The sequence below is a fragment of the Bos taurus genome, unplaced genomic scaffold, assembly GCF_002263795.3.
Source record: "Bos taurus isolate L1 Dominette 01449 registration number 42190680 breed Hereford unplaced genomic scaffold, ARS-UCD2.0 Leftover_ScbfJmS_1899, whole genome shotgun sequence".
NCBI classification, from domain to species: Eukaryota; Metazoa; Chordata; class Mammalia; order Artiodactyla; family Bovidae; genus Bos; species Bos taurus.
In genome coordinates, this window is record NW_020190994.1 from 1,511,866 (window position 1) to 1,539,142 (window position 27,277).

Here is a 27,277-nt window from a genome sequence, read left to right on the forward strand (position 1 = left end):
CCGGAAGTGGGATGGAAGCCTTGGATGGTCCAGAGCAGAGGAGATATGTGGTCTGATGTGGGAATTAAGAAAGTCCTGCTGGGCACTGGAGGGGTGACAAAAGAAGCAGTTACAAGGCTTAGTAAAGTTGAGGAGACCAGAAGTGTGGGCTCAGGCTAGAGTATCAGTTTCTAGAGCTACTGTCACAAAGCTGGGTGACTTTAAACAACAGAAATTTATTGTATCCCTGTTCTGCAGACTACGGATCCCAAATCCAGGTGCTGGCAGGGCTGTGCTCTCCCTGAGGGCTCCAGGGGACAATTCTTCCTTCTAGCCTCTGGTGTTCACCAGCCTTCCTTGTGTTTGTTGGCTTCCAGCTGCAGTGCTGTGGTTTCTGCTTCTAATGTCATATGGCCATTGTCCTCATGTCTGAGTCTCTTCTCATAGGGACGTCAGACCCTTACATCAAGTGGATGTAGGGTCACCCTGCTCCAGTGTGACCTCATCTTAACTTTATTACATCTGCAAAGACCCTTTTTCCAAATAAGGTTGTGTTCACAGGTGTCATGTTGGAAGTTGTCTTTCTGAGGAGAAGCCACCATCCAGTCCACAGCTCCTAGCATGACTGGGGGTGGGGTGGAGAGTAGTGAGAAGTTTGCAGATTTGGTGGTAGTTTGATGCTTCACTCCTTGGCTCGTTTGCCCCTGGGCCTCAGCACTTCTGCCATTAACCCCTGCCTGTTATACAGGCTCTTGGTCAGATCCCTGACTTATGAAATGAAATTCTGCTCTAAGAAAGATTATTAAAACGCAGAACCTCTCTCTCTCCCTGAAAGCAGTTCTGTGTGTCGACTCTTCTTCATTCTTCCAGGTGGGGATAAGGTTTTCAAGGTTGAGAGCAGTTGATTTCATGTTCAGAGGGGGTGATTCTAGAGTGCAAACCCAGTGTTGACAGTGTTATGAGCAAAGAATAACCTATGTAACCAGTCCCTAGATGTTTTGGGGCCCCCTTATGGCCTCCTTTGAAGACACTACCTCCAATTTAGTACTAACAAAACAACTATTTGTCCACTGGTGAGTACTCCTGGATGAGTTGTGGTCCATCCTCACTGTTTGTCTGGTCCCTCTCTCACAGCAGAGAGGGTATGGCTGCCCCCTTGTCCTCTTGGAATTGTCAGTGCTAGGCTGCTGGGTGAAATTTCTGTCTTTGTACCACTAGTCATTTCATTGTGCATATTACAGATATGAAGTGGTGAGTGGTGATTTCATTAAAGAGGTGTGAGAATTTCACCTCCCAAGTGGAACAAGACATACTATATCCTGCATAACTTTCTAGTTCTGCAGTATCAGATGGTACCCAAAGGCTTCACTGGGTTTCTCCCAGTGGCTCACCTCAGGGAATAGGATGAGAGGAGTAAGTGCCTTGATTCTGGCTTAGATTTTGGTTTGTGGGCACAGGATGCCAAGGCTTTAGAGACTCATAGCCTCCTTGTTTAATTACTTGAACAATTGGAATACTGAATTTTCAGTTGAGAACTTCCTGAGTATGTGGGGCAGTTGGACAGATCATGAAGATGCATCTCATGGGTTCTCTGTCCAGGACTGATTCCTGTGTGTCTTATCCCAGTGGGACACGTGATACTATGACAGCGGTCAGCAAAGATTTGCTGAGTGACCCTTACCTATGTATATGTGCTTATGGGTCAAGTTTAACTTTCTCCTGGAATATTCTTCCCAGTTGACTATTTTTTAAAATTCTGCTTGTCACATGAGGCTTCTCTCAATTCCTATGATGTCTAAAAAGACTGTGCCAATCTTCACACCAACTTCTATGCTTCTTGCTTCCCTAAGTGCCCAGGGTACTTATGTCAAAGGGCCTCCATTTTTAACAGATGAGAACACATTTCTTTCACATCATCCAACACCTAACACAGGGTTTGGCAGAGAACACAATGCTCAGTTCTGTGTCGAGTTGCCTGAATTAGATTTCTCAGCAAGTATTCTAGACCCAGGGATCTTTTTTGTTTTTTTTTCAAAAATCATAATTTAAGACCAGATAAGCTTTTTTTTATTAGTATTTAAGTTGGTTTAATATTATCAAATATAAATTAAATCCCCTCAATTTTTTTTTTTTTTTTTTAAATTTCAGGGCAAAACGGTGAAAAGGGGGACTTACTCTGAGTTCCTGAAATCCGGGATAGATATTTTTTCCCTTTTTGAGAAGGGGAATGAGCAGTCTGAACCATCTCCAATTCCAGGAACTCCCACTCTGATCTCCGAGTCTTTGGGTCAGTCTCTCCAGTCTCCCAGACCCTCGTTGAAAGATGTGGCTCCAGAAGACCAAGATGTGAGTTTCTCATCCTTCAGGGTGCCCGCGTCTGTGTGCTCTTGTGGACCTTCAGTCTGTTCTGCTCATGATTCTTCATTTGTCCCCAGGTAGACCCTAAGGTTTCAAAAGTCTTGTTCCATGGAATTGGTATGAAGGAAGAAAGCCTGCTTGGAGTTGTCCCTTTGAGTGTAGGATGGAGGATCTTATGGAGATCAGTAGTGGGTGCACTGCTGTGAATTTCGGGGTATATGTGGCTCACACTGATTGATAACTTTTCAGTTTACCTTAGTTATGTACTACTTGCTCTGAAGGTCCCTGGCTTCCCTTATGCACCCAGAGGCTTAATGTTAAGAACCCCTTAGACTGAGTCCTGCTGTGACTACATTAAGTCGGCTGCTGCTGCTGCTAAGTCGCTTCAGTCGTGTCCGACTCTGTGCAACCCCATAGACTGCAGCCCACCAGGCTCCCCTGTCCCTGGGATTCTCCAGGCAAGAACACTGGAGTGGGTTGCCATTTCCTTCTCCAATGCATGAAAGTGAAAAGTGAAAGTGAAGTCGCTCAGTCGTGTCCGACTCCCAGTGACCCCATGGACTGCAGCCCACCAGGCTCCTCCATCCGTGGGATTTTCCAGGCAAGAGTACTGGAGTGGGGTGCCATTGCCTTCTCCATTAAATTGGCTACTTTCCCTATATGTTGGAATGTTCTGGCACTGCAGATGACTGATAATATTATTTTGTCAGAAGGTTTGTCATAAATCAGAGATAGTGTGTTCAAAGGCCCTGATACATGGTAGACACTCTGGAGTTAGTTCCCATCCTCCTTTCTTACCAGTCAAGACCGACCACATCTTATTGATCTTGAATCACAGTGGCCAGCATAGAGTCAAGGATATCCGTGGCTCCAGTGACTCTATAATGCATTTTAAGTCCTCCAATCAGAAATTCAGAAATGCACTAGATCTCCCTTAAAAACATACACAGATATTCTTTTATATCCAAACCCAAGAGCCTGGATGATTCTGATAAGTGTTCGGATTGGTCCCTCACATTCCACACTCAGGAATCACTCTCTGAAATTTAGGAACCAAATAGATTCAGATCTTATGCTTGTCATGTGCTGTCCAAACTCATATTACTCCAACTCTCTCTGTCAACTCAGTTTACTGTGTTTGGCCAGTATTTTGAGACCCAAGTATGTTTTATATTTTTATTATTGAGTGACACAAGTCATATAGCAGGATACATCAGCTCCATATCATTTTGTGTATTATTTTAGAGCAAGCTTCTGCATTTATACATTAATTGATTGTGTTATGCATGTGCTATGGACTTCCCTGGTGGCTCAGACAGTAAAGCGTCTGTTTACAATGCGGGAGACCTGGGTTCAATCCCTGGGTCAGGAAGATCCCCTAGAGAAGGAAATGGCAATCCACTCCAGTACTATTGCCTGGAAAATCCCATGGACAGAGGAGCCTGGTAGGCTACAGTCCATAGGGTCGGAAAGAGTCGGACACAACTGAGTGACTTTACTTTCATGCATGTGCTAAGAGGCATGATCTACTTTAAGCAAAGTCATCCAACAGGGAATGACCTCATGCAAATGATGTTTCCCTATTTCTTATAAATTCCTAGGAGTGGAATGGCTGGGTCCAGGGGTAAATGCATATGTGGTTTGGCCAGATATTCCCACTCCCTTCTCTGTAGGAGATGGATCGTGTTGCACTTCTACCAGTGTATGAGATGTATCTGTTTCCCCACAGCTTTGCAGTGGAGGGCGTTGTTGAACTCTTGCAATTTGGGGCTCATTGTTTAAAATTTCATCTCTTTCAAAATTTCATCTTTCACTGTCATTTTTCCCTTCTAGACTGAGAATATACAGGTTACACTACCTCTAGAGGGCCATTTGGAAGGAAAAGTTGGTTTTAAGACCTATAAGAATTATTTCACAGCTGGTGCTGACTGGCCTGTCATCATCTTCTTTATTCTAGTAAGCTTTGCAGCTCAGGTATGTAAGGGCATTTATTTTGGCTTGTGCTCTTAGTTTGATGTTTACATACTATTTATATTATATTTTATAATTATTTTTAAATGTGTGTTAAGAGATTTATCTCAAAGAATTGACTTATGATGTTTTGGGATCTAGCTGGTTGAATGTGAAATCAGAAAGGCAGGCCTGCAGGCTGGGACCTCAGGCAGGAGTTGACCCTGATATCTTGAGGCAGAATTTCTTCCTCCTCCAGAAAGCCTCAGGTTTTGCTCTCAGGCCTTTGTCTGACTTGATGAGGCCACCACAGTGTTAAGGGTGATCTCCTCTACTTAAGTTCTAATGATGGATGTGAACCACATCCACAAAATACCTTCACAGCAACATCTAGATGAGTGTTGGTTGAATCACTGGAGACTGTCCTGGCCAAGCTGACACAGAAAACTGACCATCATAGTACTTGTCAAGATTTTTCCTTTGAAAAATCCCAATATTTGTACTGCTATTATTGCATTTTGAGGTTCACTTGGATTTGTATTGAAATACATTATATGTGGGAGCAAAGTTTTCTAGGGAAAAGAGAATATGTTTTAAAGATTTAAAAATGAAACATGTACTCACCTGTGGTCATCTGGGGTGTGAGGTTTGGTGCAGATAGGAGCCGGAAGAACCTTCTCCATGGTCCTTTGTTCTGGAGCCTTTCTGCCCCTCATCCTAGTGAGTGGGGTATGAGGGCTCAGCGATGTCAGTGTGTGAGTGACTGCTGTTTCCTGCTCCAGGTTGCCTATGTCCTGCAGGACTGGTGGCTTACAGACTGGTGAGTGATTCCTGGTCTGACCCAAAGTGCTCTGAAGTCTACACAAAGCTTCACTTCCCCACAGAGTCAGGGGGAGAGGTGAGGCTTGTTCAGCCTCCTCTTCTGACCCTCACGTAGTTTGCCTGAATTAAAATTAAACTTCTTGTGGGTGGAATATGATTCCCTGGTTGTCTCTCCTCATGTCCCTTCTTTAAGCAGCTTCTTCACAGACAACTTTTTTCTTTTGTTAGAACTTTTAATTTTGTATTGAGATATAGCTGATTAACACTGTTGTGATATTAACAATGTTCAGATGAACAGCAAGAGATTCAACCATACATCTATATGTATCCATTCTCCCCCCAAACCCCTCCCATCCAGGCTGCCTCATAACACTGAGCAGAGTTCCACGTGCTGTACAATAAGTCCTCGTTGGTTATCTATTTTAAATATAGCAGTTTGTGCATGACCATCCCAAACTCTCTAACTATACTTCCCCATAGTTAGAGGGGAAGCTAAAATGAACTTAGGCAACCATAAGTTCATTTTCTAAGTCTATCTTCATAGACAATTTTGAGAACTGAAAGTCATGATTCAAATATTTAACAGAGAGACACCACAGGGTCTTGTGAGTTGGGAAACAATTTCCAGCACAAATACATTTCTCGAATTGAGGTAACTTTTTTGATCTTTGTGTTAATTCTATGTATATGTATAGTATAATATTTTTTCTTCCTTGTTCCACAGGGCGAATGTACAAAGTGACCTGTATTCTGGGGCTCTAGTAAAAGATGTCAATGTGATGCTTGTTCTGAACTGGTTCTTAGGAGTTTATTCAGGTAAAGTTGAGTCATGTGCTCTTTTAAACCAGAGTTTAAGGTACTTACAATGAGTCCATGTGAGCAACAAGGACTTCTAGAGTAATTGAGTAATGTCTTAACAGTTTAAGTGTCTGAGTTGCATTTACTCTGTGAGTTAATTAGAATAATTATTTTAAAGATCTACTAGAAGAAAAGAGATTGAATGAAGACTCTTAATTTGCTGTGTACTGGATTTTGGTAGTTATACCAGAATTGCACATTCGGAAATCAGTCACTGGAAATATATTGTTATTTATATTCTCATAGGTTGCTTTTGCTAAATCTTATATCATTATATGGATGGGCAAGGGGATTAGAAATGGATCCCCACCCTGTGGTTCACCTTGATCCTTCACCACACTGCTCATCTCTTGAGATTCACTAATTGCTTGAGAAGCTAAGCAGGGGAAATCCAGTGCCTCGGATTAGGATTCCTTCTCTTTCTTACTTTGAGATGGTGTTATCTCCTCCCAAAATGATTAGTTTAACATATGGCTTGCCAGACTAATATTAACATGATTATATTCACAAGAGGGTTTAGAATATATATAGCATTACATGATATTTAAAGGATATCTTCAACTAAAATTTTAAATACCTTCTTTATCCATTCACCTGTTGATGGACATTTAGGTCACTTCCACGTCCTGAATTTTGTAAATAGTGCTGCTGTGAACATTGGGGTGCATCCATCTTTTTGAATTATGCTTTTCTCAGGGTATTTGCCCAGTAGTGGGACTGCTGAGTCATACAGTATTTCTGTTTTTAGTTTTTTGAAGAACCTCCATACTGTTGTCCATAGCAGCTGTATCAATTTATGTTCCTGCCAACAGTCCAAAAGCATTCCCTTTTCTCCACACCCTCTCTAGTATTTATTGTTTGTGTATTTTTTTGATGATGGTTATTCTGACTGGTGTGAGGTGATACCTTATTGTACTTTTGGTCTGTATTTCTCTAATAGTGATGTTGAATGTATTTTCATGTGCATTTGGCCAACTGTATGTCTTCTTTGGAGAAATGTCTGTTTAGATTTCCTGTCCATTTTTTGATTGGGTTGTATGTGTGTGTGTGTGTGTTTTAATATTGGGCTGCATGAACTATTTGTGCTTCAGTTCAGTTCAGTTGCTCAGTTGTGTCTGACTCTTTGCGACCCCATGAACTACAGCACGCCAGGCTTCCCTGTCCATCACAAACTCCCAGAAGAAGTGAAAGTGAAGTTGCTCAGTTGTGTCCAACTCTTTGCAACCCCATGGACTATAGCCTACCAGGCTTTTCCATCCACGGGATTTTCCAGGCAAGAATACTGGAGTGGGTTGCCATTTCCTTCTCCAGGAGATCTTCCCAACCCAGGAATTGAACACAGATCTCCCACACTGTAGGCTTTACCGCTTTACCGTCTGAGCTACCAGGGAGGTCCATCATGAACTCCCAGAGCTTACTCAAACTCATGTCCATTGACTTGGTGATGCCATCCAACTATCACATCCTCTGTCATCTCCTTCTCCCTCCACCTTCAATCTTTCCCAGCATCAGGGTCTTTTCAAATGAGTCACTTCTTTGCATCAGGTGGCCAAAGTATTGGAGTTTCAGCTTCAGCATCAGCCCTTCCTATGAATATTCAGGACTTATTTCCTTTAGGATGGACTGGTTGGATCTCCTTGCAGTCCAAGGGACTCTCAAGAGTCTTCTCCAACACCATAATTCAAAAGCATCAATTCTTCAGCGATCAGCTTTTTTTATACTCCAACTCTCATATCGATACATGACTACTGGAAAAAGCATGGCTTTGACTAGATGGACCTTTATTGGCAAAGTAATGTCTTTGGCTTTTAATATGCTCTCTAGATTGCTCTTCCAAGGTCAGTTGCTTAATTTGAAGTTATTTTCTCCCATTCTCGGAGTTATCTTTTCATCTCATTTATGGTACATATGTACACTGGATTATTACTCATTCATAGAAATGAACAAAATTTGGTCATTTGTAGAGACATGGATGGACCTAGAGTCTATCATACAGAGTAAAGTAAGTCAGAAAGAGAAAAACAAACAAAAAAAGGTTATATTAATGCATATATATGGAATCTAGAAAAATAGTATAGATAAACCTATTTGAAAGGCAGGAATAGAGTTGAAACGCTGGACTGGAAGAAACAAAAGCTGGAATCAAGATTGCCGGGAGAAATATCAATAAACTCAGATATGCAGATGACACCACCCTTATGGCAGAAAATGAGGCGGAACTAAAAAGCCTCTTAATGAAAGTGAAAGACGAGAGTGAAAAAGTTGGCTTAAAGCTCAACATTCAAAAAACGAAGATCATGGTATCCAGTCCCATCACTTCATGGGAAATAGATGGGGAAAAAGTGTCAGACTTTGTTTTTCTGGGCTCCAAAATCACTGCAAATGGTTACTGCAGCCATTAAATTAAAAGACGTTTACTCCTTGGAAGGAAAGTTATGACCAACCTAGATAGCATATTCAAAAGCAGAGACATTACTTTGCCAACAAAGGTTCGTCTAGTCAAGCTATGGTTTTTCCTATGGTCATGTATGGATGTGAGAGTTGGACGGTGAAGAAAGCTGAGAGCCGGAGAACTGATGCTTTTGAACTGTGGTGTTGGAGAAGACTCTTGAGAGTCCCTTGGACTGCAAGGAGATCCAACCAGTCCATTCTGAAGGAGATCAGCCCTGGGATTTCTTTGGAAGGAATGATGCTAAAGCTGAAACTCCAGTACTTTGGCCACCTCATGAGAAGAGTTGACTCATTGGAAAAGACTCTGATGCTGGGAGGGATTGGGGGCAGGAGGAGAAGGGGACGACAGAGGATGAGATGGCTGGATGGCATCACTGACTCGATGGACGTGAGTCTCAGTGAACTCCGGGAGATGGTGATGGATAGGGAGGCCTGGCGTGTTGCGATTCATGAGGTCGCAAAGAGTCAGACACAACTGAGCCACTGAACTGAACTGAACTGAATAGAGTTGTAGATGTAGAGAATAGACGTGTGAACACAGCGAGGGGTGTGGAGGTGAGGAAGATGAATTTGGAGATTAGGATTGACGTATATACACTACCATGCATAAAACAGATAGCTAGTTGAAAGCTGCTGTATAGCACAGGGAGCTCAGCTCTGTGCTCTGTGATGACCTACAGGACAGGGGTGCAGGGGACGGAGGTCCAAAAGGGAGGAGTTATATGTAAATATAGAGCTGATTCACTTCCTTGTACAACAGAAGCTAACACAACATTATAAAGCAACTATAACCCAATAATTTTTTTTTTTTAAACTCAAATATCCTCATAGGAAGTGCCTGTACAAGTTTTCTACAAAAGAGGGAATTAGTGTAAAATTCCACTCTTTGAAATTTGATATTTATTTAGTTGATCACTTGCTAAGAAACTTGAATCCACCAGCTATTTACGTTCTGAATTGGTGGATAAGGAGGGCTTAAGGAAGAAGAAGGGATTCTGTTATACCTTCATATGGGGTGGTGGGCTAAGGCAAATCCCTACTGATAGAATTCAGGAATTTGAGCAGCTTTCAGAATTTAAATAACACTGGTCAGCTGAATGAAAAAAAAAATGCTTGATGGAGTATTTATTACAGAATTTATCCCAACTCTATTTAGCACTGTGAATTGATGAGATGTTTGGAGGGCTGTTTTAATTTTTATATGCATAGAAGTGTTCATTTATGTCATTGATAAACAAATTTAAATGATTGTCTTTATTTGCAAATGCTTTGAGCGTCTACAAAACACTTAGGGATTAATTGCTTGTTTAGATTAATTATCTCACATCATAATATAATTTGTAGTTTCTTGCAATTCAATTATTTAAAGAGATTGTCCACTTGCAACTTAACATGGTCTTTTCATACTCTTTAAAGCTACTTGGGCATAGAAGTAGCTGCTTTATATTTAATATTTTAAATTTTATTACACTATAGTTGCTCTCCAATGTTATGTTGTACAGCAAAGTGAATCAATTATAAATGTATCATCTCTCTTTGCTAGATTTCCTTCCCATTTAGGTCACCACATAACATTGACTAGAGTTCCCTGTGCTATACAGTAGGTTCTTAAGAAGCTAGTTTACATGGAAGTAAATTTCCTTGTAAATTATAAGGAAATGGTAAATCATTTACCCTATTCCCTCTTAATTCACCTGCTGGTACCAGAGCATGCCTCAGTTTTAGATTACAGGACATGAAGTAAATAGTGAAATTTGAAATGTGGAAAAAGGAAGATCAACTGCTTTTTATAATTATCAATCTTGTGAAAATTTTTTAGAATTTGTAATTGAATTAGGAAAGCCTAAAATGAAACTGTAGTTTACACATGTTTCCCTCCCCTCATGTTGCTATTTACTGAGAGGAAAACATTGATTTTTATATTCTTCTTTATAGACTGGAAAAGGTCAGTTTTTATTCCAATCCCAAAGAAAGGCAATGCCAAAGAATGCTCAAACTACCACATAATTGCACTCATCTCACATGCTAGTAAAGTAATGCTCAAAATTCTCCAAGCCAGGCTTCAGCAATATGTGAACCGTGAACTTCCTAATGTTCAGACTGGTTTCAGAAAAGGCAGAGGAACCAGAGATCAAATTGCCAACATCCGCTAGATCAAGGAAAAAGCAAGAGAGTTCCAGAAAAACATCTATTTCTGTTTTATTGACTATGCCAAAGCCTTTGACTGTGTGGATCACAATAAACTGTGGAAAATTCTTACAGAGATGGGATACCAGACCACCTGACCTGTCTCTTGAGAAACCTATATGCAGGTCAGGAAGCAACAGTTAGAACTGGACATGGAACAACACACTGGTTCCAAATAGGAAAAGGAGTACATCAAGGCTGTATATTGTCACCCTGCTTATTTAACTTATATGCAGAGTACATCATGAGAAATGCTGGGCTGGAAGAAGCACAAGCTGGAATCAAGATTGCTGGGAGAAAAATCAATAACCTCAGATATGCAGATGACACCACCCTTATGGAAGAAAGTGAAGAGGAACTAAAAAGCCTCTTGATGAAAGTGAAAGTGCAGAGTGAAAAAGTTGGCTTAAAGCTCAACATTCAGAAAATGAAGATCATGGCATCCGGTCCCATCACTTCATGGGAAATAGATGGGGAAACAGTGGAAACAGTGTCAGACTTTATTTTGGGGGCTCCAAAATCACTGCAGATGGTGATTGCAGCCATGAAAGTAAAAGACGCTTACTCCTTGGAATAAAAGTTATGACCAACCTAGATAGCATATTGAAAATCAGAGACATTACTTTGCCAGCAAAGGTCCATCTAGTCAAGGCTATGGTTTTTCCTATGGTCATGTTTGGATATGAGAGTTGGACTGTGAAGAAAGCTGAGCGCTGAAGAATTGAAGCTTTTGAACTGTGGTGTTGGAGAAGACTCTTGAGAGTCCCTTGGACTGCAAGGAGATCCAACCAGTCCATTCTGAAGGAGATCAGCCCTGGGATTTCTTTGGAAGGACTGATGGTGAAGCTGAAACTCCAGTACTTTGGCCACCTCATGCAAATAGTTGACACATTGGAAAATACTCTAATGCTGGGAGGGATTGGGGGCAGGAGGAGAAGGGGGCAACAGAGGATGAGATGGCTGGATGGCATCGTTGACTTGATGGACGTGAGTCTGAGTAAACTCTGGGAGTTGGTGATGGACAGAGAAGCCTGGTGTGCTGCGATTCATGGGGTCACAAAGAATCAGACACAACTGAGAGACTGAACTGAACTATAAATGTATTTGTGTCAAAGCATTAAACTCTTACAGAATTTACTTTATATATTTACATATATAAAATTTATTTATCCTATATATGTAAGTTTCTATATAAATTTTATATATAGAATAAAACACACAATATGTCAATAGGAGTACATCAAGACTGTGTATTGTCACCCTGCTTATTTAACTTATATACATTATGAGAAATGCTGTATATCATGAGAAATTCTGGGCTGGATGAAGCACAAGCTGGAATCAAGATTACCAGCAGAAATATCAGTGCCCTCAGACAGCAGATGGCACCACCCTTATGACAGAAAGCAAAGAAGAACTAAAGAGCCTCTTGATGAAAGTGAAAGAGGAAAGTGAAAATGTTGGTTTAAAACTCAGCATTCAGAAAACTAAGGTCATGGCATCTTGTCCCATCACTTCATGGCAAATAGATGGACAAGCAATGAAAACAGTGGCAGACTTTATTTTTGGGGGCTCCAAAATCACTGCAGATGGTGACTGCAGCCATGAACGTAAAAGATGCTTGCTCCTTGGAGGAAAAGTTATGATCAACCTAGACAGCATACTAAAAAACAGAGACATTACTTTGCCAACAAAGGTCCATCTAGTCAAAGCTATAGTTTTTCCAGTAGTCATGTATGGATGTGAGAGTTGGACTCTAAAGAAAGCTGAGTGCCAAAGAACTGATGCTTTTGAACTGTGGTGTTGGAGAGGACTCTTGAGAGTCCCTTGTACACCTAGGAGATCCAACCAGTCCGTCCTGAAGGAAATCAATCCTGAATATTCATTGGAAGGGCTGATGCTGAAGCTGAAACTCTAATACTTTGGCCACCTGATGTAAAGAACTGACTCATTTGAAAAGACCCTGATGCTGGGAAAGATTGAAGGCAGAAGGAGAAGGGGATAACAGAGGGTGAGATGGTTGGATGGCATCACTGACTTGATGGACATGAGTTTGAGCAAGCCTTGGGAATTGGTGATGGACAGAGAAGCCTGGAGTGCTGCAGTCCATGGGTTCGCAAAGAGTTGGACATGACTGAGTGACTAAACTGAACTGAATTGATCTTTGTAAACTGCCTGCAATCCTTTAGCATCATTAAGGATAAGGCAGAGATCTTGTGCTAAGTGTTATTTCTTTATTTCAGGGTTAACTGTATCTACTGTCCTTCTTGGCATTACAAGGTCTCTGTTGATATTGTACATCCTTGTTAATTCTTCACAAACTTTGCACAACAAAATGTTGGAGACTCTTTTGAGAGCCCAGGTATTGTTCTTCAGTAGAAATCCAATAGGTAAGTCAGACACCAAGTTCCTCAGTGATAATGTCTATATAACACATTTAGTGCCTGAGTACATTTTCATATTTGAAAATGGAAGAGATGCTTGGAAGAAAATTACTGTGCATGCTTATTCATTTTCTACAAAAGTCTTGACTGATACGTTTTCCTACCAGAGAAAATCTGAATATAGGTGCATATAAGCTTTTATTCCAATTTGTACATGTCTGTAAAGATTAATGAATGTTTACTTTGCAGGATGATTTAAGAATCCATTTGTCATGTGGCATATAAAACACCCAACATATGGTGTAAATATGTTGAAGTGTTTTTGACTAGTTTTGCTGAAATGCTTGCTGTGTTACATAGTGTTAAGCTAAGTAGGAAGGACTTTCTTCTGGGAACATCTCTACAGAAGACAGGCTGTGTGTTTCTTTCTTTCACTGCCCATCCATTTCTGGTACCATGGTGCTCTGGCATGTGCTCATATTTTGAGGTTTAAATAAATGGTAATGGAAAATTAATTAAAATATAAGATCAGTGAAATGTAAACATCCTCTTCAATAAGATCAGCTTTCTAGTTTTATAATAGACTTTTGGTTACATTTAAGAATCTTGTGGTAGGTAGCAGGTGGATCTTTAGTATAAAATAAGAGTGTCCCTGAAGGTTTCCTAGTGGTTGCTTCCTCCTCCTTGAGGCCTTCGACCTGCCTTGCTTCTGAAGGTAGCCTCTTGACCTGAGTTCCTATGAAGAGCTAGTTCATCAGTGCACATGCCCACTCTGTTCGGGTGGTTAGACTTGTGCTGAGGCCCAGGGAGGCTTTGTTATGCAGGTGATGATTGACAGGGCCTTTTGAGGCCAGGATGTGACTGGAGTAGCCTTGGCCTGGCCATCAACTAGCTGTGTGATCAAGGCCAAAGAAGGTAGATGCTACTATAGGCAAATCTCCAGACAGGATGTTGTCATGGTTATAAATGTGGACTCTGGGGACTTCCCTGCTGGTCCAGTGGTTAAGACTCTGTGCTTCCAGTGTAGGGGGCCCAGGTTCAAACCCTGGTCAGGGAACTAAGATCTCACATGCTGCACAGCACAGCCAAAAAATTAAAAAAAAAAAAAAGTATGGACTCCGGAGCCAACTTCCTGGATTCAGTCCTGGAGATAGTTACTAACAGTAATAGCCACTTATAGTTATGTTAATATTTATGTGCTAGTTATTTAATTTCTCTGTGTCTCATTTTCTTACCTATAAAATGAAAATACTATTAACACACTCACAAATAATTTGAAATTGTGCACATTAAGGGGGTTAATACATTCACAGCACTTACCACAGGGTCAGTACCCAATGAACCTTAGTGAGGATGATGACACAGTGTTTGGGAACTTCCTCTCCTGTGAAATGGGAATACCTGCTGCCCTACCTGTTTCATAAGACTGTTGTGAGGATTAAATAATATTATTCAGGGCAGCATCTTGTGCAGATTTTTTTCAGCACATGTTGTTTGGTCCAGGCACTGTGTGGAACACAGGATGGTAAAGTGTAGAGGGCCACACAATCTCATCTTATTATGAAGCTGGAGTGAGGAAGTGATAGCCATGCTATTATGGCTGTGAAGTTGCTCTGCTTTGCCGGTTAGTATGAAAACTACAGTTGTACATTTGGCAGCATCACATGGGACTGAATTTCTCTTATCACAGCCTCTGAATGCTTGTGACCACAGTTAACCAGGCTCTTGATGGCCAGTAGGCTTCTCCAGATACTGATTTATTTATTATTCAAGAATTTTGAACCAAGTTTAAATCTTCAAGTCACTAATCCTGGAGCAGCAGGCATATACAGTGTGTGTCTTTGTCTTTTCTCTCCCTCCTGTACCTGTTATCAGAACATTCCTTCAAGGGCTTCTCTGGTGGCTCAGAGGTTAAAGCGTCTCCCTGCAATGCAGGAGACCTGGATTCAATCCCTAGGTCCAGAAGATCCCCTGGAGAAGGAAATGGAAACCCACTCCAATATTCTGGCCTGGAGAATCCCATGGACAGAGGAGCCTGGTGGGCTACAGTCCACAGGGTGGCAAAGAGTCGGACACAACTAAGCGACTTCACTTCACTTCATTCCTTTAAGAAAATAGAAACCCAAATAAGTACTAGGTTATTTGCAAAGGTTTAGGGGCATAAGTTATTTACCCTTTTAATGGTGTATTAAATCAAACTCTACCTTGTGTTTATTTCTGAAAGTGGAATTTGTAATAGATTGTTTCTGGTGGACTTTGTTTCTGGTATGTTATGTCACGAAGAGAAAACCATGTATAGCCATGTTCCTGAGTTCAAGCTCACTCTGCTCACCACATGACAGGCCAATAAATCTTACAGACAAGTATTATGGTCAGGAATAATGACATTGTTTGGAAAATTGGCAGACTGAGAAGATGGCAGACTAATGCCTCAAAAAACCATCTTATTGGGGTCTGGATGCTCATCTGTTTTATAGAACAAAGAAGGAGAGAAGGTGAGGAAGTAAAGTTAAAAGACCATTTATTTTGCAAAATAGGAGGAAATGTATTACTTTTTCTTTTCTGCAGCCATTCACAGATGGTGAGGATTAGATTGTCTCCCCATGAGCTGAAAAAGAGCCATTTTAATTTAACATTCAGGCAGAGGGGCAAGCTTTGCTGACACAAACAATGAATAGCTAAAGTTAAAGTCAAGCAGATTCAACATGGAGTCAAAATTGACTGTTCCCTGTTACAGTTCCTTTGATGGGCACCTCTGCTATCTGGGGCCGGTACCCTATGCTTTCTCATCCCAAGTTTCCAAAGGGTGCAATGCCCTTGCGGGGGTAGCTGCAGAGTCATAATGGTTGCAGCAACCTTTGTTTACAGAAATGACAAGTGGCATTTTTAGTTCACACTAGGTATTTACTAGAAATTCGTTCTCATCTTCTAATCCTACAGCCTTTTGTATATGCTATTGTTGTGATTATGACAAGGGAAAGAAAATCAATGATAAGTGATCCTTAGTCATTCAGTAATATTTCTGTTTTCCTGCCTACATCCCTCTGATATTCTTAGATGCTTATTCATAAGTCTGTGTTTGTCACATCTTGTACACCTCTGAAAATAAAACTTACTATCCCAGTAGTAAACTCACAATTTGGAAATGACCAGAATCCACAATTTCCCAAAATGGGAGATGCTATGAATCATCTTGAGGGAAAAAAAAAAAAAAAAAATTACAGAGAAGTTATGGTAGTTGGTGGTTTAGTTGCTAGGTCTTGTCCCACTCTTTGCAACCCCATGAACTGCAGCCCACCAGGGTCTTCTGTCCATGGGATTTCCAAGCCAAGAATAATGGAGTGGTTGCTATTTCCTTCTCCAGAGGATCTTCCTGACCCAGGAATCAAACCTATATCCCTGTATTGGCAGGTAGATTCCTTACCACTGAGCAACCTGGAAAGCCCAACATGGACTAGAGAGAGCAGTTATTGAAGACACAAAGCCTTGAAGCCAGTGATTTGATTATGGGATCAAAGTCATCTCAGGAATTATATATATATAAATTAATATATATATATATTTTAGAACTTCTAAAGACTTTTATTTATTTATTTATTTTTTTTACTGGAGGCTAATTACTTTACAAGATTGTATTGGTTTTTCCATATAGCAAAAAAGGCACAGATGTATAAAACAGTCTTTTGGACTCTGTGGGAGAGGGAGAGAGTGGGATGATTTGGGAGAATGGCATTGAAACAGGTATAATATCATATATGAAATGAATCACCAGCCCAGGTTTGATGTATGATACAGAAAATATCTTTTTCTGTTACTTAATTATAAAGGAGAGATTATAATTATGTTTATTTAAAAATTGTCACAACAAAATTAATATGGATAACTAAATTATATGGATAACAAAATTAATATGGATTAACTTACATATTTTGGAACTGTTTATTACCAGTTTAGCACTGGAGTGAATCTTAGATGGACTGAATCTAAAAGAAGGGAACATTCTGAAATTCACCAACCCTTCCTGATGCTGCCACAAAACTCTCCCGATTTTTTAAAAATCAGAGCTCAGTTTCAACCCACTGTCTTTCGGTAGAATTTCATCCTATTTTCTTTTTTCTTTTTACCTTGGATGTCAGCTTATTTCATGTGAATCTATAATATATTAATATTTTGTTGTTGTTTAGTTGCTGAGTTTTATCCAACTCTTTTGCAACCACATGGAATGTAGCCTGCAATGCTCCTGAGTCCATGGGGTTTTTCTAAGCAAGAATACTGGAGTGGGTTGCCTTTTCTCCTGCATGGGATCATCCCAACCTAAGAATTAAACACATGTATCCTGCACTGACAGGCAGATTTTTATACACTGTGCCACTAGAGAAGTTCCTAACTACATATACTTTAAGAATATTGCTTTTATTTGTTCACGAATTGTTTCTCTTAAAGCTCCTATCTGAGGAAATGAGTCATTTCTTGTGTCCTGTTCTTGCAGGAAGAATTTTGAATCGTTTCTCCAAAGACATTGGGCATATGGATGACTTGCTGCCCCTGATATTTCAAGATTTCATCCAGGTAACAAAACAGTCCTGTCAGAGTTCTCACAGGGAAGAGCAGAGTGCCTGTTTCTCAAGGCCTTCTCACAGTGGCTGCCGCTGCTGCTGCTAAGTCGCTTCAGTCATGTCCGACTCTGTGCGACCCTATGGACTGTAGCCTACCAGGCTCCTCCATCCATGGGATTTTCCAGGCAAGAGTACTGGAGTGGGGTGCCATTGCCTTCTCCGCACAGGGGCTGAGGGTGGGCTTTTCAGCCTGGTGATGTGTCCTGTTATCTTCACTAAGAGGCTGTGTTTGTTAGAGAAAGGTGCTGTTCTGATTGGAAGGCTGAGCTAACATGAGTAACATCTGGGGCAGGAGTGTCTACACAGTCACGTCAAGGTTGGTCTGAAGCAGCGACGTGCTGGATGAATGGTTCTCCCTCTGCTTTCCAGGTGTCTGATGTGGATTCCCTTTACTGTGAGCATATTTCATGACAGAAACAACCATCTTTCATGGAAAGATAGCCTAGATAAGCTAAATTATGCACTGATTTACCACATAAGACAAATATTTACTGTACCAATTTATTTGGATAAAGCCAGATGTGGTTACTTAGAAAGAAAAGATTGGTAAAAATAAGGTAAAAATAATACTTTAACTAGGATAATGTTGTTGTTTAGTCACTAAGTCATGTCTGACTCTTTTGTGACCCCATGGACTGTAGCCTTCCAGGTTCCTCTGTCCATGGGATTTCTCCAGCAGGAATACTGGAGTGAGTAGCCATTCCCTTCTTCAGGGGACCTTCCTGACCCAGGGATCAAACCCACATCTCCTTCATTGTCAGGCCAATTTTTTACCACTGAGCCACCTGGGATGTCCAACAAGGACAATCAGATCAGATCAGATCAGATCAGTGGCTCAGTCATGTCCGACTCTTAGCGACCCCATGAATCACAGCACACCAGGCCTCCCTGTCCATCACCAACTCCCGGAGTTCACTCAGACTCACGTCCATCGAGTTAGTGATGCCATCCAGCCATCTCATTCTCTGTCGTCCCCTTCTCCTCTTGCCCCCAATCCCTCCCAGCATCAGAGTCTTTTCCAATGAGTCAACTCTTTGCATGAGGTGGCCAAAGTATTGGAGTTTCAGCTTCACCATCAGTCCTTCCAAAGAAATCCCAGGGCTGATCTCCTTCAGAATGGACTGGTTGGATCTCCTTGCAGTCCAAGGGACTCTCAAGAGTCTTCTCCAACATCACAGTTCAAAAGCATCAATTCTTCGGCACTCAGCCTTCTTCACAGTCCAATTCTCCCATCCATACATGACCACAGGAAAAACCATAGCCTTGACTATATGGACCTTTGTTGGCAAAGTAATGTCTCTGCTTTTGAATATGCTATCTAGGTTGGCCATAACTTTCCTTCCAAGCAATAAACGTCTTTTAATTTCATGGCTGCAGTCACCATCTGTAGTGACTTTGGAGCCCAGAAAAATAAAGTCTGACACTGTTTCCCCATCTATTTCCCATGAAGTGATGGGACTGGATGCCATGATCTTCGTTTTCTGAATGTTGAGCTTTAAGCCAACTTTTTCATTCTCCAGTTTCACTTTCACCAAGAGACTTTTGAGTTCCTCTTCACTTTCTGCCATAAGGGTGGTGTCATCTGCATATCTGAGGTTATTGATATTTCTCCTGGCAGTCTTGATTCCAGCTTGTGTTTCTTCCAGTCCAGTGTTTTTCATTATGTACTCTGCATATAAGTTAAATAAACAGGGTGACAATATACAGCCTTTACGAACTTCTTTTCCTATTTGTAACCAGTCTGTTGTTCAATGTCCAGTTCCAACTGTTGCTTCCTCACCTGCATACAGATTTCTCAAGAGACAGATTAGGTGGTTTGGTATTCACATCTCTTTCAGAATTTTCCACAGTTTATTGTGATCCATACAGTCAAAGGCTTTGGCATAGTCAATAAAGCAGAAATAGGTGCTTTTCTGGAACTCTCTTGCTTTTTCCATGATCCAGCAGATGTTGGCAATTTGATCTCTGGTTCCTCTGCCTTTTCTAAAACCAGCTTGAACATCAGGAAGTTCACGGGTCACATATTGCTGAAGCCTGGCTTGGAGAATTTTGAGCATTACTTTACTAGTGTGTGAGATGAGTGCAATTGTGTGGTAATTTGAGCATTCATTGGCATTGCCTTTCTTTGGGATTGGAATGAAAACTGACCTTTTCCAGTCCTGTGGCCACTGCTGAGTTTTCCAAATTTGCTGGCATATTGAGTGCAGCACTTTCACAGCATCATCTTTCAGGATTTGGAATAGCTCAACTGGAATTCCATCACCTCCACTAGCTTTGTTAGTAGTGACACTTTCTAAGGCCCACTTGACTTCACATTCCAGGATGTCTGGCTCTAGGTCAGTGATCACACCATTGTGATTATCTGGGTCGTGAAGATCTTTTTTGTACAGTTCTTCTCTGTATTCTTGCCATCTCTTCTTAATATCTTCTGCTTCTGTTAGGTCCATACCTTTTCTGTCTTTTACTGAGCCCATCTTTGCATGAAATGTTCCTTTGGTATCTCTGATTTTCCTGAAGAGATCCCTAGTCTTTCCCATTCTGTTGTTTTCCTCTATTTCTTTGCATTGATCACTGAAGAAGGCTTTCTTATCTCTCCTTGCTATTCTTTGGAACTCTGCATTCAGATGTTTATATCTTTCCTTTTAGATAGAAAGGCTTTAAGCCAGTAATTTGACTATGGGATCAAAGTTATCTCAGAAAACGTCTGGTTCATTTTTGATTGGCAGTTTTTCTTTTTACATGTTGATTGCTCTGTCTTAACGTTTGTTAAGAAAAAAAAAGAAAAGAAAAGAAAAGAAATCGAGCCTTCTATCTAGCCTTTTTTTGTCTGTGAACTTGAGTTTCTGAAGAATGATGTAGGGTCATCTCAGTTCCCTTTTCTTCATTCAGTATTGTTGCTCATGTGGGGTGTTTGTTTGTTTTTTTAATTCTATATGCTTTTCGGTGATTAAGCCTGTGGGGAACTTTCTTTTTCTATCCAAGTGTTAATTTTGGAAATGAAAGGAATTTATCAAAAGCTGTACACAGAAATGCAGCATTGAGCATCTGAATGCAAACAGCCTATAAGCAAAAGCTTCTATTGTTTACCAATAAAAAGTGAGCTGAGATTCAGAGGCAGAGGACTTTTAATGCAAAAATTAAAAAAAAAAAATTCTGATTTTTTTTTTTTTTTTAATTTTCTGCAAACTTACTTTATGAATGTGTCCTGCTGGCTTTAGCTTCATAATTTATCCTCAGAAGCAATCTTTCCCAAAAACATTGTCACATTTTGACAGTGATTGTGAATTACTTTGAAAAGATTTTGTGAATGGTTCTGTTTCTTTGCTATAGCAAGCTAGATCAAGGTTGGGTTTCTACTGCATGCTTAGCTCATGGTTAGTTACCAGTCAGAATCAGAATTCATCACATTTTTGCATGACCATATAGAGGGACAGGGATCAATGCTACCTGATTTCAGTAGGAAACATTTTCATTAATGAGGAGAGAATGTTCTAGTCTCATTGATTTTCAGGTCTAGCTTTCCTGTTATTTTACCTTTTTAGGAAATGATGCACCTTGCACTAACTTTTGTGTATGGAAGAGTAGTTAGTGGTTGAGGTTTATTTTTTCCAGTCATGTTGGCCACATTTATTAAATGACTTTCTTACATTCAGTTAGCACTTTGGTTACAATCCTTTGAATCTATGCAAGTAGGTCTGTGTCTGTATACTTTATTTTGTTCCACTAATATGTTTACCCTTATATCAATACTGCAATCTTGGTTATTGTACATTTTCATAAAAGATGAAACCCATAGTCTAAGTCCTCTAACTTTGTACTCCTTTGTCAAGGTTGTTTTATCATCCTGGATACTTTTCTGTGTAAATTTTAGAAGCCTTTCAATTTTTTTTTTCCATAAAAACCCACTGATAATTTTATTAATATTTCCTTTTAACTGTAGATAATTTGAGGAATCTAAGTCTTAACAATGTTGAATCTGCAACTGTAAATATGATGTCTCTCTCCACTTATTTAGGTATTGTTTGATTTTAGAAATGTTTCTTAATTTTTAATATATACATCTTATACTTCTCTGGTTAAATATATTCATGCATATTTGCTTTTTCACTGTATTATTGGGTTTTAAAAAATGTATTTATTTATTTTTGCCTGTGCTGGGTCTCTGTTGCTATGCGTGGGCTTTCTCTAGTTGCTGTGCATGGGCTTCTCACTGTGGTAGTTTCTCTTATTCCAGAGCATGGACTCTAGGGCACATGGTCTTCAGAGCTGCAGCACTCTGGTTCTAGAGCATGGGATTAGTAGGCGTGGCCATGGGTTTAGTTGCTCCTTGTTATGTGGAATCTTTCAGATCCAGGGATTGAACCCATGTGTCCTGCTTTAGCAGGTAGATTCTTATCCATTCGGACCACCAGGGAAGTCCTATTAGATTTTTTTTTTAATACCATTATTCAATTTCTTGTTGCTAGTCTATAGAAATATGGTTGATTTATTTATAAATTCGCTTTGCTTTGCCTGGAGTTTGTGTTTTTTTTGTTGTTTTTTTTTTTTTATTATGTAGAATTTTGTACACATACAATTATGTCAGCTGTAAATAATGACAGTTTTGTTTCTTCATTTCCAGTATTTATGACTTTTATTTCCTTTTCTTGACTTGTTGTAGCTAGACTTTCCAGTACAGTGTTGAATAGAAATGATTATATAAGACAATCTTGTACTCTTGGGGCAAAATATTTCAGTATTTCTTCATTACAAATTATATTAACTACAATTTTAAAATAGATATCCATTATCAGATTGAAAACATTTCCTTTAACTCCTCAATTGCCAAGATTTTGTTTGTTTGTGTTTTTTTTTTTTTTTCCTAGTAAAGAATAAGTGTTGAATTTGGACAAATAATTTTTCTACATCTCTTCAAATAATCATGTGATTATTTATCTTAACTCTTTTAATGTGAATTATACTGATTGGTATTTGAAGGTTAAACTTGCATTACTTGAATAAACTTTACTTTGTCAAAATGTAGCCTCTGTTTTATGCATTGCTGTATGTAGTTTGAAGACAAAATGATAGGACACTGAAAGAGGAACTCCTCAGGTCAGTAGGTGCCCAATATGCTACAGGATATCATTGGAGAAATAACTCCATAAGGAATGAAGGGATGGAGCCAACACAAAAACAATACCTAGTTGTGGATGTGACGGATGATAGAAGCAAGGTCTGATGCTGTAAAGAGCAATATTGCATAGGAACCTGGAATGTCACTTCCATGAATCAGGGCAAATTGGAAGTGGTCAAACAGGAGATGGCAAGAGTGAACGTCGACATTTTAGGAATCAGTGAATTAAGATGGACTGGAATGGGTGAATTAAACTCAGATGATCATTATATCTACTACTGTGGGCAGGAATCCCTAAGAAGAAATGGAATAGCCATCATGGTCAACAAAAGAGCCCGAAAAGCATTACTTGGTTGCAATCTCAAAAACGACAGAATAATCTCTGTTCGTTTCCAAGGCAAACTATTCAATATCACAGTGATCCAAGTCTATGCCCCAACCAGTATCACTGAAGAAGCTGAAGTTGAATGGTTCTATGAAGACCTACAAGACCTTTTCGAACTAACACCCCCAAAAGATGTCCTTGTCATTATAGGGGACTGGAATGCAAAAGTAGGAAGTCAAGAAACACTTGGGGTAACAGGCAAATTTGGCCTTGGAATATGAAATGAAGCAGGGCAAAGGCTAATAGAGTTTTGCCAAGAAAACACACTGGTCATAGCAAACACCCTTTTCCAATAACACAAGAGAAGACCTTACACATGATCACCAGATGGTCAACACCCAAATCAGATTGATTATATTCTTTGCAGCCAAAGATGGAGAAGCTCTATACAGTCAGCAAAAACAAGACCAGGAGCTGACTGTGGCTCACATCATGAACTCCTTATTGCCAAATTCAGACTTAAAGTGAAGGAAGTAGGACAAACCACTAGATCATTCAGGTATAACCTAAATAAAATCCCTTATGATTATACAGTGGAATTGAGAAATAGATGTAAGGGAATAGATCCAATAGATAAAATGCCTGATGAACTATGGACTGAGGTTTGTGACATTGTACAGGAGACAGGAATAAAGACCATCCTACTGGAAAAGAAATGCAAAAAAGGAAAATAGCTGTCTGGGGAGGCCTTACAAATAGCTGTAAAAAGAAGAGAAATGAAAAGCAAAGGGGAAAAGGAAAGATACAAGCATCTGAATTCAGAGTTCCAAAGAATAGCAAGGAGAGATAAGAAAGCCTTCCTCAGTGATCAATGCAAAGAAATAGAGGAAAACAACAGAATGGGAAAGACTAGAGATATCTTCATGGAGAAGGCAATGGCCCCCCACTCCAGTACTCTTGCCTGGAGAATCCCATGGATCCAGGAGCCTGGTAGGTTGCAGTCCATAGGGTCGCTAAGAGTCGGACACGACTGAGCGAATTCCCTTTCACTTTTCACTTTCATGCATTGGAGAAGGAAATGGCAACCCACTCCAGTGTTCTTGCCTGGAGAATCCCAGGGACGGGGGAGCCTGGTGGGCTGCCGTCTATGGGGTCTCACAGAGTCGGACACAACTGAAGCGACTTAGCAGAAGAAGCAGAGATATCTTCAACAAAATTAGAGATAACAAGGGAACATTTCATGCAAAGATGGGCTCGATAAAGGACAGAAATGGTAGAGACCTAAGAGAAGCAGAAGATATTAGGAAGAGGTGGCAAGAATACACAGAAGAACTGTTCAAAAAAGATCTTCATGACCCAGATAATCACGATGGTGTGATCACTGACCTAGAACCAGACATCCTGGAATGTGAAGTCAATTTGGCCTTAGAAAGCGTCACTACTAACAAAGCTAGTGGAGGTAATGGAATTCCAGTTGAGCTATTCCAAATCCTGAAAGATGATGCTGTGAAAGTGCTGCACTCAATATGCCAGCAAATTTGGAAAACTCAGCAGTGGCCACAAGACTGGAAAAGGTCAGTTTTCATTCCAATCCCAAAGAAAGGCAATGCCAAAGAATGCTCAAACTACCACACAACTGCACTCATCTCACATGCTAGTAAAGTAATACTTAAAATTCTCCAAGCCAGGCTTCAGCAATACATGAACCGTGAACTTCCAGATGTTCAAGCTGGTTTTAGAAAAGGCAGAGGAACCAGAGATCAAATTGCCAACATCTGCTGGATCAAGGAAAAAGCAAGAGAGTTCCAGAAAAGCACCTATTTCTGCTTTATTAACTATGCCAAAGCCTTTGATTGTGTGGATCACAATAAACTGTGGAAAATTCTTACAGAGATGGGAATACCAGACCACCTGACCTGCCTCTTGAGAAAGCTATATGCAGGTCAGGAAGCAACAATTAGAACTGAACATGGAACAAAAGACTGATTCCAAATAGGAAAAGGAGTACATCAAAGCTGTATATTGTCATGCTGCTTATTTAACTTATATTCAGAGTACATCATGAGAAACATTGGGCTGGAAGAAGCACAAGCTGGAATCAAGATTGCCGGGACAAATATCAATAACCTCAGATATGCAGATGACACCCCCCTTATGGCAGAAAGTGAAGAGGAACTAAAAAGCATCTTGATGAAAGTGAAAGAGGAGAGTGAAAAAGTTGGCTTAAAGCTCAACATTCAGAGCACGAAGATCATGGCATCCGGTCCCATCACTTCATGGAAAACAGATGAGGAAACAGTGGAAACAATGTCAGACTTTATTTTGGGGGGCTTCAAAATCACTTCAGATGGTGATTGCAGCCATGAAATTAAAAGACACTTACAACTTGGAAGGAAAGTTATGACCAACCTAGATGGCATATTGAAAAGCAGAGACATTATTTTGCCAACAAAGGTCTGTCTAGTCAAGGCTATGGTTTTTCCAGTGGTAATGTATAGATGTGAGAGTTGGACTCTGAAGAAAGCTGAGCGCTGAAGAATTGATGCTTTTGAACTGTGGTGTGGGCGAAGACTCTTGAGAGTCCCTTGGACTGCAAGGAGATCCAACCAGTCCATCCTAAAGGAGATCAGTCCTGGGTGTTCATTGGAAGGACTGATGCTAATGCTAAAACTCCAATACTTCGGCCAACTCATACAAAGTGTTGACTCATTGGAAAAGATGTGATGCTTGGAGGGATTGGAGGCAGGAGGAGAAGGGAACGACAGAGGATGAGATGGCTGGATGGCATCACCGACTTGATGGAAATGAGTTTGTGTGAACTCCAGGAGTTGGTGATGGACAGGGAGGCCTGGCGTGCTGCGATTCATGGGGTCGCAAAGAGTTGGGCACGACTGAGCCAGTGAACTGAACTGAAGTGTTTGTAGTTTGTTAATATTTTGTCAAGAATTTTTTGACAAAAACAACAATTTATCTGTTGTTTGTGAAGAATATTGGTCTGTAATTTACTTTTCTTAAAATATATTGTCAGCTTTTTGTATTAGAATTATGCAGGCCTCATGAGAGGACATGGGAAAAGTTTCCTTTTTGTGATGGTCATTAAAGTGTCAACTTTAATGCTTGACTTCAGGCTCTACTACAAAGTGACAGTCGTCAAAACAGTATGGTACTGGCACAAAGACAGAAATATAGATCAATGGAACAAAATAGAAAGTCCAGAAATGAATCCACGCACCTATGCACACCTTATCTTTGACAAAGGAGGCAAGAATATACAATGGAGAAAAGACAATCTCTTTAACAAGAGGTGCTGGGAAAATTGGTCAACCACTTGTAAAAGAATGAAACTAAGATACTTTCTAACACCATATACAAAAATAAACTCAAAAATGGGTTAAAGATCTAAATGTAAAACCAGAAACTATAAAACTCCTAGAGGAGAATATAGGCAAAACACTCTCTGACATAAATCACAGCAAGACCCTCTATGACCCATCTTCCCAAATATTGGAAATAAAAGCAAAAATAAACAAGTGGGACCTAATTAAAATTAAAAGCTTCTGCACCACAAAGGAAACTATAAGCAAGGTGAAAAGACAGCCTTCAGAATCGGAGAAAATAATAGGAAATGAAGCAACTGACAAAGAGTTAATCTCAAAAATATACAATCAACTCCTGCAGCTCAATTCCAGAAAAATAAACGACCCAATCAAATATGGGCCAAATAACTAAACAGATATTTCTCCAAAGAAGACATACAGATGGCTAACAAACACATGAAAAGATGCTCAACATCACTCATCATCAGAGAAATGCAAATTAAAACCACAGTGAGGTACCATTTCACGCCAGTCAGAATGGTTGCTATCCAAAAGTCTACAAGCAATAAATGCTGGAGAGGGTGTGGAGAAAAGGGAACCCTCTTACACTGTTGGTGGGAATGCAAACTAGTACAGCCGCTATGGAGAACGGTGTGGAGATTCCTTAAAAAAACTGGAAATATAACTGCCATACAACCCAGCAATCCCACTGCTGGGCATACACACTGAGGAAACCAGAATTGAAAGAGACACGTGTACCCCAATGTTCATTGCAGCACTGTTTACAATAGCCAGGACATGGAAGCAACCTAGATGTCCATCAGCAGATGAATGGATAAGAAAGCTGTGGTACATATACACAATGGAGTATTACTCAGCCATTAAAAAGAATGCATGTGAATCAGTTCTAATGA

The 27,277-nt window shown here is 40.2% G+C and overlaps 1 protein-coding gene across 2 annotated transcripts in view; it reads left to right on the plus strand.

Annotated features, from left to right (window-relative positions):
• Positions 1-27,277, plus strand: part of LOC132342101 (ATP-binding cassette sub-family C member 4-like) — a 168,041-nt gene that overhangs the window by 84,950 nt on the left and 55,814 nt on the right. Inside the window, exons 15-20 of one of the 2 annotated variants that reach the window (XM_010810912.4) lie at positions 2,128-2,325; positions 4,171-4,311; positions 5,070-5,107; positions 5,834-5,925; positions 12,849-12,995; positions 17,479-17,558. In XM_010810912.4, coding sequence (XP_010809214.2) covers positions 2,128-2,325; positions 4,171-4,311; positions 5,070-5,107; positions 5,834-5,925; positions 12,849-12,995; positions 17,479-17,558 — 696 coding nt within the window. The remainder of the gene's footprint in view (positions 1-2,127; positions 2,326-4,170; positions 4,312-5,069; positions 5,108-5,833; positions 5,926-12,848; positions 12,996-17,478; positions 17,559-27,277) is intronic. The other variant, XM_015473885.3, reaches the window with a different exon arrangement.